General features: G+C 44.2%; 1 protein-coding gene across 1 annotated transcript in view; it reads left to right on the top strand.

Annotated features, from left to right (window-relative positions):
* Positions 1–15,286, top strand: part of EPHX1 (epoxide hydrolase 1) — a 41,909-nt gene extending 26,623 nt beyond the window's left edge. The window contains exons 6-9 of the mRNA XM_088449370.1: positions 287–501; positions 11,800–11,908; positions 12,053–12,178; positions 13,649–15,286. Of these exons, the coding sequence (XP_088305496.1) occupies positions 287–501; positions 11,800–11,908; positions 12,053–12,178; positions 13,649–13,850 (652 nt within the window). The 3' untranslated portion in view covers positions 13,851–15,286. The remainder of the gene's footprint in view (positions 1–286; positions 502–11,799; positions 11,909–12,052; positions 12,179–13,648) is intronic.
* The last annotated feature ends 2,941 nt before the right edge of the window (positions 15,287–18,227 follow it).

The following is an 18,227-nucleotide window of genomic DNA, read 5'->3' as shown; positions in this document are numbered from 1 at the left end:
CTGCTCCCATAGACAATATTGGTAGAACTGGTTCTACAGAGGCTATAGCTGGCCGCTGCACTCAGTAACTGGGTGGGCCGGTTCACCAGTCGGTGTGAAATTCATTGGCAAACGAATTCATCAGCTGCTAAAATTCAGGCACATTGTTAAAGTGGCCGGATGGTTTCTCTCATCGCTACTTGCAGAACATGTCGTCTGCCTCAGCTGGGAGTGAATGACTGGACCATGTTCATGCAAAATAAATGTTTATTATTTACTATTTTTTCTTTATTTTTGTCCTTTTAAGCAACGTGAAAGGTCTGCACCTCAACATGGTGGCTGCGCTGAACCCCAAGCTGCCGGTGCTGCTCTCCATATTGCTTGGCCAGTACTTCCCGGGGATGTTCGGATTACAGGACGAGGATGTGAGGAGGATGTTTCCCTTCGTGAAGAAATTCTTCTACCACATTGCAAAGGAGAGCGGCTACATGCACCTCCAGGCCACCAAACCCGATACTGCAGGTGAGAAGCGTTTCTGGGGCGAAGAGCTGACAATCTGCCCGCTCCACAGCACGCAGATTATCCACGCAGAACCTTGCATCCGTCTAATATTTAATAAATGTCCTAGAAATGGAGACCAAATAAAATAATCTCCGATTTGACCACCGATACACCTCTAGGTCACTGAACCTGCTCCCAAATTCTGGTAGGATGGGGGGTATTTGAAATGCGGCCCTCCAGCTGCTGTGTGACTACATATTCCAGCATACCCTGCCACAATTTAGGCATGGATTAATAGCAATACTGTGGCAGGACACGCTGGTATGTGTAGTCCCACAGCAGCTGGAGGGCGCATATTGAATATCCCTGCGCTGTTTCTATTATCTGCATTGTCATGAATTTTGCTCCAGGTTCTTATAATGTATAACTACTGTGACTTTCAATAAATCCTGAGTTTTGTCAGTCAAGGGGCTGTGACCTGGCGTGAAAGTGGGCGTGGCATTGCCCAAATGGGTGGAGTGTGTTTTAGGGGTGTGGCCTAAGTTGTCCTGATTTTTCCAATTGGGAATGCAGTTTGGTATCAAAAAAATCTGCCTCCACTGTAGTCGTTGGGGCTTCATCCATGATGTGTATTAGAGTACGCGGCCATAATGCTTTTCACAGCTTTTTCTAATTTATCCTCTGCACAATGACTTTTTGAATAGTTATGTTAATTCCTACAGTGTGGAGTTTTACACGATAATAAATTAGCAGCTCAATGAATAATCTCTGGCTTAGAATATTGTCACCGTAAATTGTGATGTGACGTAAACCTTAAATTAGACGGAGGAGACGATGTTGACGCATTTTCCACTTAAGCTGATAAACTGAGCCTCCTCATGGACGCACAAATAACAAAAGGCTCCGTCTGTCATCCGTTCTCTCTAAAATGTAAAGGCTGTAAATAGCGAGGTGACATATTATCCTTATTGCACTATACAAATGCATTTTCTTTGCAGGAGAATATTAAATGCATTATGTACCGCAATGCTCATTATATAGGATTCGTGTTCATTAGTATGTGAGTCATATATTACTGATTATCTTATAATGCATCTACAGTGATTGAATTATGATTTAAGAACTTGAGTAATATGTGAAAAAACTTAAATCATTACAGAGAGAGAGAGCGCTCAGCAGATATAAAAAATAAAATCACATCTTTATTACTTCGCTTTTAAAACATAGGACAGGTCGACGTGTCAGTCCACATCGGGACCGTCTTCAGGACACATACATAGGTGCTTGTGGAGAGACCTATGTATGTGTCCTGAAGACGGTCCCGATGTGGACTGAAAGGTCGACCTGTCCTATTTTTTAAAAGCTAAGTAATAAAGATGTGATTTTATTTCTTAAATCTGCTGAGTGCCCTCCCTCTGTTTTTCTATATTGGGGATTTTTTGGGATCCTTGAGGAGCACCAAAACGTTGGCTTTGTTTGGTTTGGAGTGATAAATATAATAATAAAATATATAAATATATATATATATATATATATATATATATATATATAATATTTTTATGTATGTGGATTCGGCGCCAGTAAAAAATAAAAATAAAAAAAAAATTCACAGTAAACGAAAATGAGAGGTGAGTGATACCAAACTTTGGTAGATAGTGCAGATAAGCCCAATGCTCTAAGTGGGCGTTAGTTCCGTGTCAATAGTGTGTAGTATTGGTGATATACTACTTTTGTAACTGAGAGAGAGAGGGGGGGGGGGGGAACGACTTTGGCTGACATTTCCGCTAGTTATATGCAAAAGTGTTTTAAGTGTATATGTCCAACAACATAATTTTTGGGATATATAAAAAACCCTATGTGCACAGTGCTGTTAGGTAAAGTGCATAGTAGTGAACGGAAGAACTGTTTTAAATAATTTAAAAGCATAAAATCCATGCATATAAAAAGTGTAAATACAAATATAAAATTAAAAGTGTACAATTTATTCCAGGGATTTAAAACAAGTAAGAATACAAGAATAATATATGCAGTGGAACTGCTCAGTAAGGGAAGTTCCCTTAATAAAATAGCCAGTTCAATAAAATATACAAATCAGTAAAAAAAAAGAAGAAAATAATAATTTTTTGCAGGAGAATAAAATAATGGCTTATCTGAGTCAAGGTATAGGATTTTTCCTAGGACAAGGGGTAAGGTTCCCAACGCGTTTCGTCTACTGATTTCTTCATGACCTGGCTATTTTATTGCAAGCTTAAATGCATTGATCAATTCATGAACCAAAACCCCACTGTTTATATTGTGTATTATTATTCTTGTTAGTTATTACGGTGAGTGCAGAGCCCCTGTGAGATATATATATTTAGATAGATAAATGATCTCTTACTCCTTGTGGTGGACGTGCGTGCTGTCTTTTATGGGAACTCTGGAAAAGTTTAAACCAATGAACGTCTTGAGTCAAAGGTGATTGTAGGCAGGAATTACAATTAAAGTGTTTGTTTTTCGCAAGCCCATGATTTCAGGAAATGTGGGCAAGGCGCTTACATGGCAGTATATTTCAAAAGCGAGTGGGTGTTTTTGTACACAGCAGGTGAAGGATCCGCTCAGTTGAGTTTTCTGTGGCTTATTGAAGATTGCGGCTGTGTGGTGGACAAGGTTGTTACTCCTCTGCTAAGCAGTTGCTTTCTGTAGCCAGTCTCAAGATATGGCCCCTCCCTTCCTTCCTTTTCCACTGGTTGTAAACGCCCAGTAGGTGTGGGTACTAGGCAGGTTATGCTTCCTCTCTCCCTGCATCTTTCCCTGGCATCAGCCCATCTGCAGTCTTTCCCTGGCATCAGCCCATTTGCAGATGTGGGTAGTGGGTGTTGCTCTCTCATTTGCGGCTGGTGAGGCTCCGCTTAGATTTTGCATGTGCTTTATATTAATGATCCGTACTCTGTGGAAAACGCAGGATTTCTAGAGGGGGGTTTCCAAATGCCTGATTTTACAGCAAGTGTGACCAGTCCATGAAGAGGGCATAATTAGCAATTAAGTAGCTATAATATACGTCATACATACAAAGTATAGTGTATATAATAATGCTGACATATACAGGACCAGCGATCGCAGTAAGCCATTATATGCGGCAGTAGGGCCATCCTGCCTGAGCTGAATGTTTTTATTTCAGATGTGGGCACCATTCCAGGGCATTTCAGCAAGTCCGTGAGTCTGGGGGGGCAGAAAAAGAACCTAGCCCTACCCAGGACATACAGTATATGTACAGATTGGTCTCTTTATGTACTGGCTAGTTTATTATTTTACAATATTACTAATTAACCCTATAGGTGGTCTATATTAGTGCACCCCCAACAGGAGGTGCTAATTATTTCATTTGTGACATTGAGGGGCTATTAAAGACATGCAACCTTAGTATTATATGCTATTTCTATTGTGGTCATCATGGTGTAGGCTGGGGGAGGGGGTTTCCAGGCAACCAGAACCCCCCCCCCCTGCATTTGCCTATGCGTACTTGGTCCTATGTCAGAGCTAGCAGGCTTTCATGTGAGCCCTTGTGCTGGATATGTCAATTAATTAATCAGGAACCGCACAAGACTCCACAAGGGGGGTAATGTAATTAGACACAGACAGCTTAAAATTACCATTGTCACTGGTTACAGCCTCTATGGCAGGCCTGGCCAACCTGTGGCTCTCCAGCTGTTGTGAAACTACAAGTCCCAGCATACTCTTCCACCGATCAGCTGGTAAAGCATGCTGGAATTTGCAGTTTCACAACAGCTGGGGAGCCACAGGGTCGGTCAGTCGTGCTCTATGACATTCCGCTGTATACTCCTGTGAAATGTTCTGTATGATTGTCTGTACAGCGCTGCGGACGTTTTGCGGCACCATAATGAAGAATCCCAATCAACCCCTAAGAGTTACAGTAACTTGTGTGAATAAACATAAAATATGCACATGAATAAATTACACACTAACACGTTTTACTATGATTTAAGGGGGAGGGAGACCTTTTTTTGTTTACGGGCGTAATACACTTTTACATCTAGAATAATACCTCTGGCTCCCTAACTATTCCTGGTGCCATCTGTCCTGCTCGGTGAGACCTCCTACTCGTTATCTGGCACTGATGATGTACGCAAACAGCCCACCTCAGCCACTGTGTGTGGGAACACATTAAAGGAAGCATATGTCCGCTATAGGCGTATCAGGTATAGGAAATACTACAAAATACAAAACACCCCACAATATGTACTATACATAATAATAATACACTGTCACAGATCAGAGGAGGTTCTAGATCAGGGGTAGGTGACATGTGGTACTGCAGCTGTTGCAGAACACCAAGTTCTTAAATCAAATATAATATATATATAACTCTGTGTGGTAGACGTGCGTGCTGCCTTTTAAGGGACCTCTGGAAATGTTTAAACCAATGAAGGTGTTGAGTTGAGCAGGAATTACAATTTTAAGCATTTACTTCTTGCACTTTCCTAGCTGAGCCCAAAGCTCCCAACATTTTCAATTCCAGGTATTTCTTATGTGGGCAAAAGGGGGCGTGACCTCATGCCCACGAGGCCACACCCCCAGGTCTATGACGTTTCTTATTGCACAGGGAGCTCGCCCAGGTCTCCGGGAGCCGCTCCCTTGGCTGAGAAGCAACCCTACACACGAATGGTCTCAGGATGCTTTACTGTTGGCATGACACAGGACTGATGGTAGCGCTCACCTTTCCTTCTCCGGACAAGCGTTTTTCCAGATGCCCCAACCAATCTGAAAGGGGATTAATCAGAGAAAATAACTTTACCCCAGTCCTCAGCAGTACAACCCCTGTACCTTTTGTAGAATATCAGTCAGTCCCTGATGTTTTTCTTGGAGAAAAGTGGCTTCTTTGCTGCCCTTCTTAACACCGGGCTGTCCTCCAAAGTCTTCATCCTGTGTCATGCCAATAGTAAAGCATCCTGAGACCATTCATGTGTGGGGTTGCTTCTCAGCCAATGGAGTGGGCTCACTCACAATTCTGCCTAAGAACACAGCCATGAATAGAGAATGGTACCAAAACATCCTCCAAGAGCAACTTCTGCCAACTATCCAAGAACAGTTTGGTGATGAACAATGCCTTTTCCAGCATGATGGAGCACCTTTCCATAAGGCAAAAGTGATAACTAAGTGGCTCGAGGAACAAAACATCAACATTTTGGGTCCATGGCCAGGAAACTCCCCAGACCTTAATTCCATTGAGAACTTGTGGTCAATCCCCAAGAGGCGGGTGGACAAACAAAACCCCACAAATTCTGATAAACTCCAAGCATTGATTACGCAAGAATGGGTGGCCATCAGTCAGTATGTGGCCCAGAAGTTGAGTGACAGCATGCCAGGGCGAATTGCAGAGGTCTTGGGAAAAAAAGAAGGGTCAACACTGCAAGTATTGACTCTTTGCATAAACTTAACATAATTGTTAATAAAAACCTTTGACACTTATGTAATGCTACCTCAGTATACCATAGTAACATCTGACACTTATGTAATGCTGTAATGTTACCTCAGTATACCATAGTAACATCTGACACTTATGTAATGCTGTAATGTTACCTCAGTATACCATAGTAACATCTGACACTTATGTAATGCTGTAATGTTACCTCAGTATACCATAGTAACATCTGACACTTATGTAATGCTGTAATGTTACCTCAGTATACCATAGTAACATCTGACACTTATGTAATGTTACCTCAGTATACCATAGTAACATCTGACACTTATGAAATGCTGTAATGTTACCTCAGTATACCATAGTAACATCTGACACTTATGTAATGCTGTAATGTTACCTCAGTATACCATAGTAACATCTGACACTTATGTAATGCTGTAATGTTACCTCAGTATACCATAGTAACATCTGACACTTATGTAATGCTGTAATGTTACCTCAGTATACCATAGTAACATCTGACACTTATGTAATGCTGTAATGTTACCTCAGTATACCATAGTAACATCTGACACTTATGTAATGCTGTAATGTTACCTCAGTATACCATAGTAACATCTGACACTTATGTAATGCTGTAATGTTACCTCAGTATACCATAGTAACATCTGACACTTATGTAATGCTGTAATGTTACCTCAGTATACCATAGTAACATCTGACAAAAGGTCTAAACACACTGAAGCAGTAAACTTTGTGAAAACCAATACTTGTCAGTCTCAAAACTTTTGGCCATGGCTGTACAGGGGCTGCTGTGTTACAGTATAGATAGTAACCAGTCTAAATTTATTTTTAACATTTCAGGATGTTTCAGAAAAAGAAAGAAAAGACAGGACCCCAACTACCTAATTTCTGGGCACCGCTGATGACACAAGCTAGTCATTACAATTCTTTTGTTCAAATAAACCTGGAACCCAAACTTTACACAGTAAAATGTAATTCTACTTAAATACAGAGTTCAGCAATTTCATGACTTCAAGTTTAGAACAATTGCCACATTAATGTCTTCACTTAATCTACATGTAAAATGCGCACCAATTATCCTGGCGGTACATAAATGTTAATATTCTAATTTATTCTGTCTCTAACTTAGTGCCGTATCTTAATAGGTGCAAGTGCCTTATAGGGATTTCTGGCCTTATCACTGCAGCCGCATCAGCCCATAGCTCCGGGTACTTGTCCCGGAATCTATGGGTTAGCGGCAAATATACCGCGCAAGGAAAGGGGCTTTTAATTGAATAGCCTGATGTGTTAATGTCCAACGCTATCACCCTTTTCCCCACGCGCTAAATTAACGAGGCTAATTGATTTTGCCCCTTAGTGTCTTTATCCAAAGACGGGTCATACAAAGAGAATATATCTTGTATTTCATAGTTGTTATTTAGGAGCCTGAAATCGCCACTAAATAAGAAGTGGTGACATAGACTGAGCACGAGGGTTTCTGGCTTCTCTATCTCCTCTGTATCACGGTCTGTTCCCAGATGTAGTGAACTTTGCTCTGGCTTCTGGTCATAAAGGTGCTTTATTGCTGAGATTCTAATAGAAACCTGAGTTGTGGCCGAGTGTATTATATTACATGTGCTTGTGTGTGGGGAATATCCAGCATTGTAGTATAATAGGAAACCCAGCTGTGTGCGCTGTTTCCCATTCATTAACTATTCCAGAGGTTTCCAAACTTCCCCATTACAGTCCAAGTTTTAAGGATATCCATGCTTCAGCACAGGTGACTTAATTAGTACCTCAGTCAATTTAGCCATCTGGGCTCAAACATGGATATCCTTAAAACCTGCACTATAATGGCATAGTTAAGGAAACTCTGGACTCTTCTGTTTTAGTAACGTGATACATGTACATATATTGTGACACGGGGTGTAGAAATAAGGACTTGTCAGGCAGGCATTTGGTAAAGCAGGGTCTTTAATGGCAGCAGACACTTCACTTCAACATACTGTACACAGGCTTAGGCCTGGACATAAAGGCACAAAAAATAAACAGGCGAAAGTAAACGTTCCAGTGCTTAATGGTCAGTCTGCCATGCTCTTCCAGCATAGCCAAAATCATCAGTCCCTGGTACTACAGAACTTTGGCCTACTAACTGGCCGTTTGCCGGCGTCCGTGCCCAGAGGACTTTGTGTATGAGAGTTTTTACACCCTTCCTGTCTCTCAGTGATGAGCTGCAGTTGGGCCTGTGCAACACCTCCACTCAGGCTTCCCTCTAGGCTCCTTGGAGGGAGCTGATCTCACAGGAATGTGGGCAATTCAGGTGAGAGACCACCCCTCTCACCACAATATTTACAGTTTAATATAGCGCACGCATATTCCGCAGCGCTTTTACAGAGAATATATAGTTTGTCACATCAGTCCAAATGTGCCATATAAAGGAGCCCACACAAGGGACGATTTTTAACACGATTTTGTCAGTTTCTACGGGTTGGACAGACCAATCTTATGAAAATAGGTGTATTTTGAGTCTTCTGCGACCCCGATGCGCGTCCCCGCCGTCGTCTAGTTGGATCGCAGATCAAATGGTTTTGCAGAGAGATCCCAACTGATCGTGTACGATGTGATACACTTCTATGCATCTTATCCTATGATCGTAACGATCAATCGTACACAATTTCATCACATCGTATGAAGAATTTCAAGGGCAATCTTACAACTCATCTTACCAACTTTGAATCTTACCGTGTATAGTGGCCTTAAGAAAACAATGTAAAGCGCTCAAAACTGACACCGTTGATGAGTCCAATTTTTCTCTTTTATTTTAAATATTATTAAAATTCAAAGTGCGGCTGTTTGTGGTATCACTCTATGTAGTTTTGAAGTTTGCGTGATTGTTTTTTTTGGGGGGCGGTTGATGCTGGAAAAAGATTGTGGGTAGTGATTAGTGAAGCCCCTGATGGGAGAGGGATGAGCAGGGGACTGCGACCGGGTGAGCGGAGAAGCGGATTGAAAAGGGGAGCAGAGAAAATAAGGCCCCCCCCCCCCCCCCCCTTGCACATTATATATACGCCGCTGTGACTTAGAGCGTATTCCAAAAAAAAAGTCGTGTCCGTTTTAGCTTTTGGGATTTTGTCAAAAACGACTGATGGTGTAAATGTCTAATCGGCGTAAGGTAGACAGTAGTCTTACTCTCTTGCCCGACTTTGGGGTCGATGTACTAAGCCTTGAAGAAAGAGATATAGGGGATAGAGAAAGTACCAACCAGTCAGCTCTTAACTGTCATTTTTCAAACACAGCCTATAAAGTGACAGGAGCTGATTTATTATTTATTATTATTTATTTATATGGCGCCACAAGTGTTCCACAGCGCCTTACAAAGTACATAAACAAATTGTTGACAAGCGACTTACAGAACAATACAATACAGGACAAGGAACATGGATAATATATACATTGCTACATTAGCGACCATAACACCCAGATAAGCAACAGAGCAAAGTAGCCAAGGGGTCTATTTACTAAGCAGTGTTAGGAGACAGAGTGGAAAGTAATAAGGTGCCAGCCAATCAGCTCCCAACTGCCATTTTTCAAACACAGCCTGTGAGATGACAGTTAGGAGCTGATTGGCTGGCACCTTATCAGTTTCTTATCACTTTTCACTCTGTCTCCTAACACTGCTTAGTAAATAGACCCCCGAGTGTTAGGTGCCCTAGTGGTGAGTAAGAAGTAGATGAAACTAAAGTAGGGAGAAGCACAAGAGGGTAGAGGGCCCTGCTTGTAAGAGCTTACACCCTAAAGGGGCAGGACGGACAAACAGGTGGACAGGGAGGAAGGAGCAAGTAGCAGCAGGTTAGGATGAGAGCTGGAAGGCTGTGATGAAGTAGTGGGTCTTGAGAGCCAGTTTGAAGGTTTGTAGAGAGATGGAGAGTCTGATGGGGAGAGGGAGAGAGTTCCAGAGGTGGGGAGCAGCGCGGGCAAAATCTTGGAGGCTGGAGTGGTAGGAAGTAATCTGCTGGCATGAGAGGCGGCATTTGTTGAACGAAGAAAGCGGAGAGGAGAGTGAAGGGAGGAGATCAGAGATGTATATGGGAGAGGCTGAGGGCTTTGTAAGCGAGGGTGAAAACCTTACATTGTGTTCTAAAAGGGAAGGGGAGGCAGTGTAGGGCTTGTAGACGATTGGTACTTTGGGCCTGATGCAGAGTTGGGAATAGAGTGAGATCTCTCTCAACTGATCATCTTGGTGACACCATGCTGCACTGCAGGGGGGGGCAGATATAAAATGTGCAGAGAGATTTAGATTTGGGAGGAGTGTTTCCAAACTGACATCTAAATTGTAGAGTAATAATAAAGCTGTGCAGTATTTGTGGGCTACATGCAAAAGCAGCCAGTATTTACACACATGCAAAAAAAATGTATGTATTTACACCCCTTGTATTGCAACATGGTTTGTTCAGATTCACAGTTGAGAGAGAGATCTCACTCTATTCCCAACGCTGAATCAGGCCCTGTATCTTCATCCACTTTATCTTTCTCCAAGGCTTAGCACATAAAGCCCTTTAACCTACGAGCAGAGTTGGCACCTTGCTGCGTCCTGGCGCCATGTGTTTCTGAGTCTGGGCGGTCTGGGATAAAAGCTGTCGTGTAGAGAGGATATATACTGCTATGGCGGAGGCCTCTCTCTCCAAATATAACCTGATATTTCTCATTTTATAAATATCAGCCGTCTCCGGAGCCTCAGGGGGAGAAACTTCGCATGGATTGGAATAAATACAAAATGGACCTTTTCCTTTTTAAAGGGTTATCTGCGAATGTTATGTGAGCAATATGCTAATTCTATAGATGAAGGATCTGCGCTGACTCGATGACGTAACGCGCTCATTTCGTTAGGAGCATCTGTTGTGTCATTTCCATGAATAAAGTCCATTGATCGGAGGATTTTAGACCCAGGCTCTTTCCCCACATTGCAAATATGTTGCTAAATGGAACTTTGATCCATTCACTAACGGCATCTGCTCTTGTTTAAAGCCAATTATTAATGAAATCGCAGGGCAATAAGCCAAGCCAGTCAGTGGCTGCTGCCTGTGTGTATACAGTACCTTTATGTGCTCGCCTACTCAGAATCTGCTCCAGTAACTTCCACAACACCATTATATCCCAGATTACATCTTCGCCTTAACTACGGTGTGCCTATGGGGCTCAGTAACCTAGAATATAGCGCATGGATATAGAAGGGGCCGATTTGTTACCTCCGATTTTCACACAAATGTTCATAAAAATAACTATTTGAATGCCGAGAAGCATTTATTTGTACGGATGTCCTCATACATCTATCTAGATACGTCATGCAGCGCAAGACGCCTGTCGCGAGTGAGCTGTTGGGTCATGTTTCACCTATGCTAGCGCCCGGGTGCCTTTTCCGCCTGAAAAATGCGTCTTAGTCACAATATGATGTCCTCTGACGCACCAGGACACAGCACTGAATATTCATATGCGACACTTGTACATCTGTGTGCGACTGATTCTGTATACGAAGCACAAAGGAACTTGGCGTGGAAAAAAGCCGCGAGCGCTGCAGCGTAGAGCTTCATATACAGATTCAGGCTCGGGTGCACACAGATATACAAGTGATGCAAATAGGACGCGCCAGGAAACGCCTGAATAATTTCATATGCGACACTTTGCGACTATGATGCATTTTCGGGCGATAGACTCCCAGCTGAAGCCGAGTTGCGCGGGACCTGGTGCTCCAAGCTGTTTGGTGCGACTGTAGCAACAATGTATGCGGATTCATCGACACATCTGTATCTTGTATTGTTGTTGTTTTTTTTTTAACTAATTTAGGAGAAATTAGTAACATTTCAATTTTAAAATCTAAACTGTTTCCCCTGCAGGCTGTGGCTTGAATAACTCCCCCGTTGGACTTGCCGCTTACATTCTGGAGAAGTTCTCAACTTGGACAGACAGCAATTTCCGTGATCACGAGGATGGCGGCCTGGAGAGGTAGACTAGGGGACTCCATTTTGTACAATAAAGTATAAAATGGGGCTGTATTTAAAACGTGATTCCATTTTAGTCCCTTTTAGTTTGATCGGCTAATGGTGAAATGACTTCCCGCGTTGACACCATGTTTTCCGCCCCTTGCAGAAAGTTCTCCCTGGACGACCTTCTGACCAACATCATGATTTACTGGCTGACCGGCTCCATTGTGCCCTCCATGAGGTTCTACAAGGAGAATGTGGGCAAAGGAATTGGCGTGGCCAAGCATGAAAAGTATGTGCCTCGTACTGCGCAGTTTCTTGGGTCCTACTGGATTTAGGGTAGTGTCGATGGCTCGTGGTAACGCCTTTTGTGTGTGCGATAAAGGAAAGAATATGTATTCTATTGAAGTTCTATCACTCACACATACTACATATATTGCTCTCTTCTCAGTCTCTTTAGTTTTATTTTCAGTACCCTTGGGTACGACATATCTACGCTCTGCCCTGGATACTATTATATTTGTAGAGTAACTTCTGTGCATGCAGTGTGTTTAGTAGATGGCATCTGAAGGTCAGAACTACCACAGATACAATGTAATATATGTCTGTATCACATCCACATCACTGCTGCCATTATCAGCTTCTGACTTTCCTTTCATAGACTGTGCTCAATAAATGACTGGACGGGAGGTTTCTGTCGTCCCTGAGCTCGCCTTAGGACACTTGCGTTACGGTTTGACATGTGTACCGCCCCAGTCAAACTCCCCACCTGCCACTGTCCAACCAACCAATTAGTTGCTATGGGCAACTTCTCTGATTGATACATCTCCTCCTTTGTTACAATCACAAATTAGTAATCTGGCTACATATATTCTGCAGTGTTTGCATTGTGTGTGTTTCTCCGATACGTCCCCATGCCCAATAATAACCGGGCTGGATCAATATGGGAATGATGGTGATGTGGTGAGTAGATGACTTCAGGTGACCGCTGTCTTCTCCCCGCACCGTCTGTAAGGGAATCGGCTGCTGAGCCCAGATGGCCGAAATCAACTTTCAGCATTTAAAGCTGTCGCCATTACTTGAATCTGCCCCTCTGTGGCCGGCTGACCCCAAGATTTCATATCACCTGGTCTTCATCAGCCGCAGAAACTATTATGTATCCTCTTTTGATGGTCTATTATGGTAACGCTAGGTAAGTACTGACGGTATTATAGACCGAGCTGCTGGATCAGCCACTGCCTGCTGGTCTGATCTCCGAGAACCTTAAATCTAAATCCAGCCTGAGCCCCTTCCTGGTTTCCCCATGCAGGAGTTTGTGCTGGAGAGGAGATCCGGGGTTGTCGGGAATAGGGGGCTGGTAACACGATCGTCACTGAGCTCGGGGGTGGTGGGATGACGCATCCTGGGCAACAGAGGCACCTCAAGAGCAATGGAATATTTACCGACTTGAGGGTAAAGTAAATCTGGACTCTAATATCAGAACGTCCGTCATTAGTGCATGTTTGTTTAATATTATATTAGCCTTCAGCAGAATCATAGGGCAGCTGCGAGACTGCTGAAGGGCACCTTGAGCTAAAGGCAATTGTCATACAGATTTCTGAGTGAAGATCCCTTTAGTTAATAAAATATTTAAAAACTTTTTTTTTTTGGTTGTAGTGTAATAAGAGTCCTGCGTCTTGTAACGTTCAGTCTGAAGATCGCAGCTTATGTGACGGTGCAGTTCATGCTATTTACTATCTCTCTCTCTCCTAATGTCTTCCAGAATATGCGTCACGGTACCCACGGGCATCGCCTCATTCCCCAACGAGCTGTTGCATTGCCCTCTCGTGTGGGCCAAGCAGAAATACGTCAACGTCGTCTCCTTTAGTTACATGCCCCGAGGGGGCCACTTCGCTGCCTTCGAAGAGCCGGAGATTCTGGCTAAAGACATCCAGCAGTTTGTAAAGAAGGTGGAAGAAAAATAAGTGAGAGATGGGAGACGAAACGTAACTTTATTCCTTTATTCTGTAAGAAGTTCTATCGCAGCCTGGACGCGGCAGCGCTACTTTCCAGTTCAGGGATCTGTGTGTTTATATAGAAACCAGAAATAAAAATAATTTAGATAAAATGCTGGTAGTGATTGGCATGTGAGAGGGTGGGAAGTATAATATTCTATATCACTACAATGATGGCCTCGTGCTGGGTGCCCGGCGGGGTAAAGTCAGCGGACATTTATAATTACAATCATAAGGACCAGTATGAAATGTATAGAGGAGGAAGCTGCAGTAATTCAGGAGATGAGAAAAGTGCCTTAAACATAGATGGAGATTGTAAGTGTTGCCATAGGATGGGCTGGGTGAGACGTATCTAATTCTATAGGTCTCTTGTAGCCGTACAACCCACAAAGACTGTGTACCTATCCCCATGTGGAGAAATGGGCACAGAAATCAACAAACCTTATGCAAAAACGATCACTAGTGAGGTCATCTGTATATGAGCATTGATGACGGCTTCATTGATGTTTTAACTTACCTAGGGTCTTGCACCCTCTAGTGGCAATTTAGAGTAAAAGTCCATTCTGTTAGTCATTAAGCGCAGTTCTCCCTTATGTCCAAGTTCACCTAAAGCATAATGCAATGTTACACCTGGTATAGAGTAATGGTCCTGACATCACACCACATGTGGCCCTAAAACAGCCGCAGTGCCAGACAGTGATCCCCTCGCGCTCTGTAGATTCACAGTTAGGCGAATGTGTTTAGCACAGTGGTTTTCAAACTTCGTCCTCAGGACCTCAAACAGGTCATGTTTTCCAGGTCACCCAGCAGGTGCACTGGTGATTGACCAACTGCCACATTTTTATAGATCCTCAGGTGACCTAGAAAACACGAACTGTTAGAAGGCCTGAGGACCAAGTTTGATTCGTCAATCCTTCTAATGAGGACAAGGGGAGATGTTGCCTGTAACACCCAATCAGATTGTAGCTGTCATTTAATGCAAATTACAAGATAGATCATATCTATAATCTGATTGGCTGACCCTTGTCCTCTGTTGAATGATTGATTCCCCCTCCCCCAAATAGGCTGCAGGGACCACAGAAGGACATCCTGAGAGACAACCAGCCAGGTCTCATCCGATTGGTCCTGACATGAGTGACAGACAGGCCAAACGGAATTCATATTCATGAACAGACCTGGATGGAACCAGCCGCGTGACTTTGCCAAACGATAACATCTATAACAAGTTTTCTGTATATGCCGTGTGATCCTCTCCTGTAGTAGCTCTTTTCTTTTTTTGTACTTTCTTTTGCTTTTTTAATTTTTGGTTTTATTTTTCAACAAGCAAATAATTGAATCATTGTAACAGAGACCTATGGGATCTGAATGAAACATGTTGTGTTAATAAAGTTTTGTAAATCACATAATGGAGAGCGAGGGATTCCTTGTTTCACAAAATACTGTTTCAAACACTGTTTTGCATAATGCCACAGAGGTGCGGCCACCACTAGACGCTGAGGCGGGCACTTCTGGGTCTGGTATAATAAGTGTATAAAACATGGGTGTGCGGGGGACGTACAGTAAGTGCCTGTCATGTGCTGCTGTCCTCCTCTGCCACACATCTTAAGAGAAGAACCATGGGAGTTGTGTGCTGTTTATTGGAGCACAGCGGCGGAATACTCTGCAACAGGCCTATAATGTGCTCAGTATGTGTGTGACATAGAGGCAGCTACAGAGCACAATTCCTCTATGTGCTCACCATGTATGGAAGAACTGGACAGAATATAGGTTCCCGTTTAATGTAATCACCGATCCTCTGTCTGTAGAGCGATTATCTAACAGACCTGTCCGCTGCTTACACCGGGCCCGTTGCAGCGATGGACGCCAGTATTGCACAGCCACAGGATGACCATCGATCGCGATCAGTGACGCGCGGTGAGGTCAATGGCTGGGGAGGCTCTGCCTACGCTGACTGCGCGTCCCTGATCGCGATGGCTGCTGCTTTACTCATTCTGCATAAGTTGAAACTTACTCAGCCTGGTTGTCGGAACTGGTCATCCGGGGTCCAGGAAGTCTGCGTCAGGCGACGCAGACCATGGGCTCGGCCCGCCTCCAAAATGGGGTCAACACGCCCCCGTTTTGGAGAACAGCCCTTGTGTCCGCAGGTCTCCAACCATCGGAGATGTATCCAGTAACTGCCCAGCACTGTCATGTTCTAGGTTGTACCCCAGTGATTGCCAGCCATGCTGGTGTCTGGCTCACACGGGTTAGAAAACACTTTCACACATAAGGAGGCAGCAGAAAAGTTAATAGTGAAATTCAAATCCTCTTACAGTTAATTGGGGACATGAAATAAAGTTGTTGTTTTGTTTTTCTACTACAGGGTCAATAGGCTCCACAGGGAGACCTTGGGGTATAGGCGAGTCTCACGGGCACCACACAGTTAACATTTTCTCCCAGGATGCACTGGGTCTCCCGCCTCTACCCCGGGCCAGAGGCACCTCACTTTCGTTGGGTGCCCGGCCAGAGTCGGGTCACTGCGCACAGTGGGGCTGTTCAACAGCCTCTGAAGATTTATTATTTTAAGGTTTCTCCATTCTTCAGAGCGGACAGTCCATGGGATGTCTGCGCTGCCGCTCTGTCACCCCGCTGGCGCCGAGACGCCGGTACTGACCCGGGGATATCGGCGGATCCCTGGACTGGGGCAGGTAAGCGGTGGTTCACTGCGTAAGTGGTGTCCTGCTGAAATCGCAGTCTTTACCTCCGGGGCTGGGGATGATGGCGGTGGAGTCATGTGCTTTCACTGGACTACCAGGGACACGTGCTGGATAGTAAGGGCGCGAGACCAGTGTCCCGGGGGTTAAATGCTGGCCAGGGGAGGCTGCCTTCCCTGTCTAACAGTTGGCTCCTCAGCTAAAGCGCGCCTTTCCACTGTGGTCTGGCTACGCTGAGCTGCTCTCCTCCTCGGGCCACGTCACCTCCTGAGGTCTCTGGCGGCCATTTTCTTGAGCTGTGCTGTGTCCTGGCACCAGGGAAGGATAAAACAAAACAAAAAAAACCGTTGCTGTGATCTGTGCCAGTGATGGCGGATAACCATAGGTTTGCCATTTATGGTGGCGATCCAATCAGCCATCAGTGGTTAATCCTTAGTATAGAAACTATGAGCCTCTGCCATCACAATGGTGCCACTCAGGTGGCCATGCCAAGTTTTTAGTTTACTTTTGGGCAACAGTAGCTCAGTGATGGTGGTTGGTGCTGGGGTCTTCAGCCTACTCCATAAGTCCCAGACTAAAATGCTTACTGTATATGTATGGAGTTTGTATGTTCTCTCTGTGTTGGGGTCACTGGGTGCTTTCATTCTTCCGGCTGACCAAAGCCATAGTACTAGGCTAATTGGCTTATGATTAATGAGGTGTGTGTGTAACTTTGAAGTTAACAATCTAATTTCCTGCGTAGAACTGAAGGGTCATCTCATTGTACAGTGCTACGGCCTGTCATGGCGCTATGTAAGGGAATAAAGACTATTTACTGGGCGGATAATCTTCATTACATGATGTCACTCAGCTTAGGCGAAGATCTCACCCCGTCCATCTGTTGCTGTGAACCTATAGTACCGGGGGGCTAAACAATAACTCTATCTCTATAGGAGCAGCTGTCTTGTACCCCCCCCCCCCTATTGCATAGCGAGGGTCACACCAGAGCACGATACAGATGTTCTACACTCAATTACTTCATCTGACCTGGATCCAGCAATTAGCAGACACCCATATGGTGCAAGTTATTCTCCCCTTTCACTGCCTGTAACCGGAGACGGGGCGTTAGCCGGTCATCACCCCAATAATGTCACCTCCCTCATTATATACTGTAAGGTATATTATCTGAGGCACAGAAAACATGGCCTGACACTGCCGGCTTCCTTAGCATATTTGTGACCCGGCCTTTGCACCATCCTGGTGTCACAACCAAACAGCCATGCACTCTACTACTGAACGCTAAAATGTGACTGGTTGCTATGGGTTACAGCACCACTGGGGGGGGAGGGCTCTCCCTTTTACTGGGGGCTGCACAAAGCAAGGATGGTGGGGCGTTACTGCCACCATTCAGCCTGCTCTCACTTCAGTCACATCGCCTGTCCTGCCGCCCCAGTAGGAATGAATGAGGCACGAATCAGAGATAGAAGTTGATTGGTTGCTATGGGCAATGTCTCCACTTTAACGGCCATTTTATGGACTGTGCTAGTTACATTAAGTCAGTCATTTTTAGAGAAGTTGGAATAAAGATGGTAAAAACTGATCAGACTCTTGTAACATTTTTGGAAATCATAATGGCCGTGGCCTGAGGGGATGCGCTTTTAAATGAGGGTCTTGT

Source organism: Taudactylus pleione, unplaced genomic scaffold (genome assembly GCF_031769625.1).
Source record: "Taudactylus pleione unplaced genomic scaffold, aTauple2 ptg000483l, whole genome shotgun sequence".
NCBI lineage: Eukaryota > Metazoa > Chordata > Amphibia > Anura > Myobatrachidae > Taudactylus > Taudactylus pleione.
The sequence above is the reverse complement of the archived record's forward strand: the minus strand, read 5'-3'. Positions and strand labels throughout refer to the sequence as shown.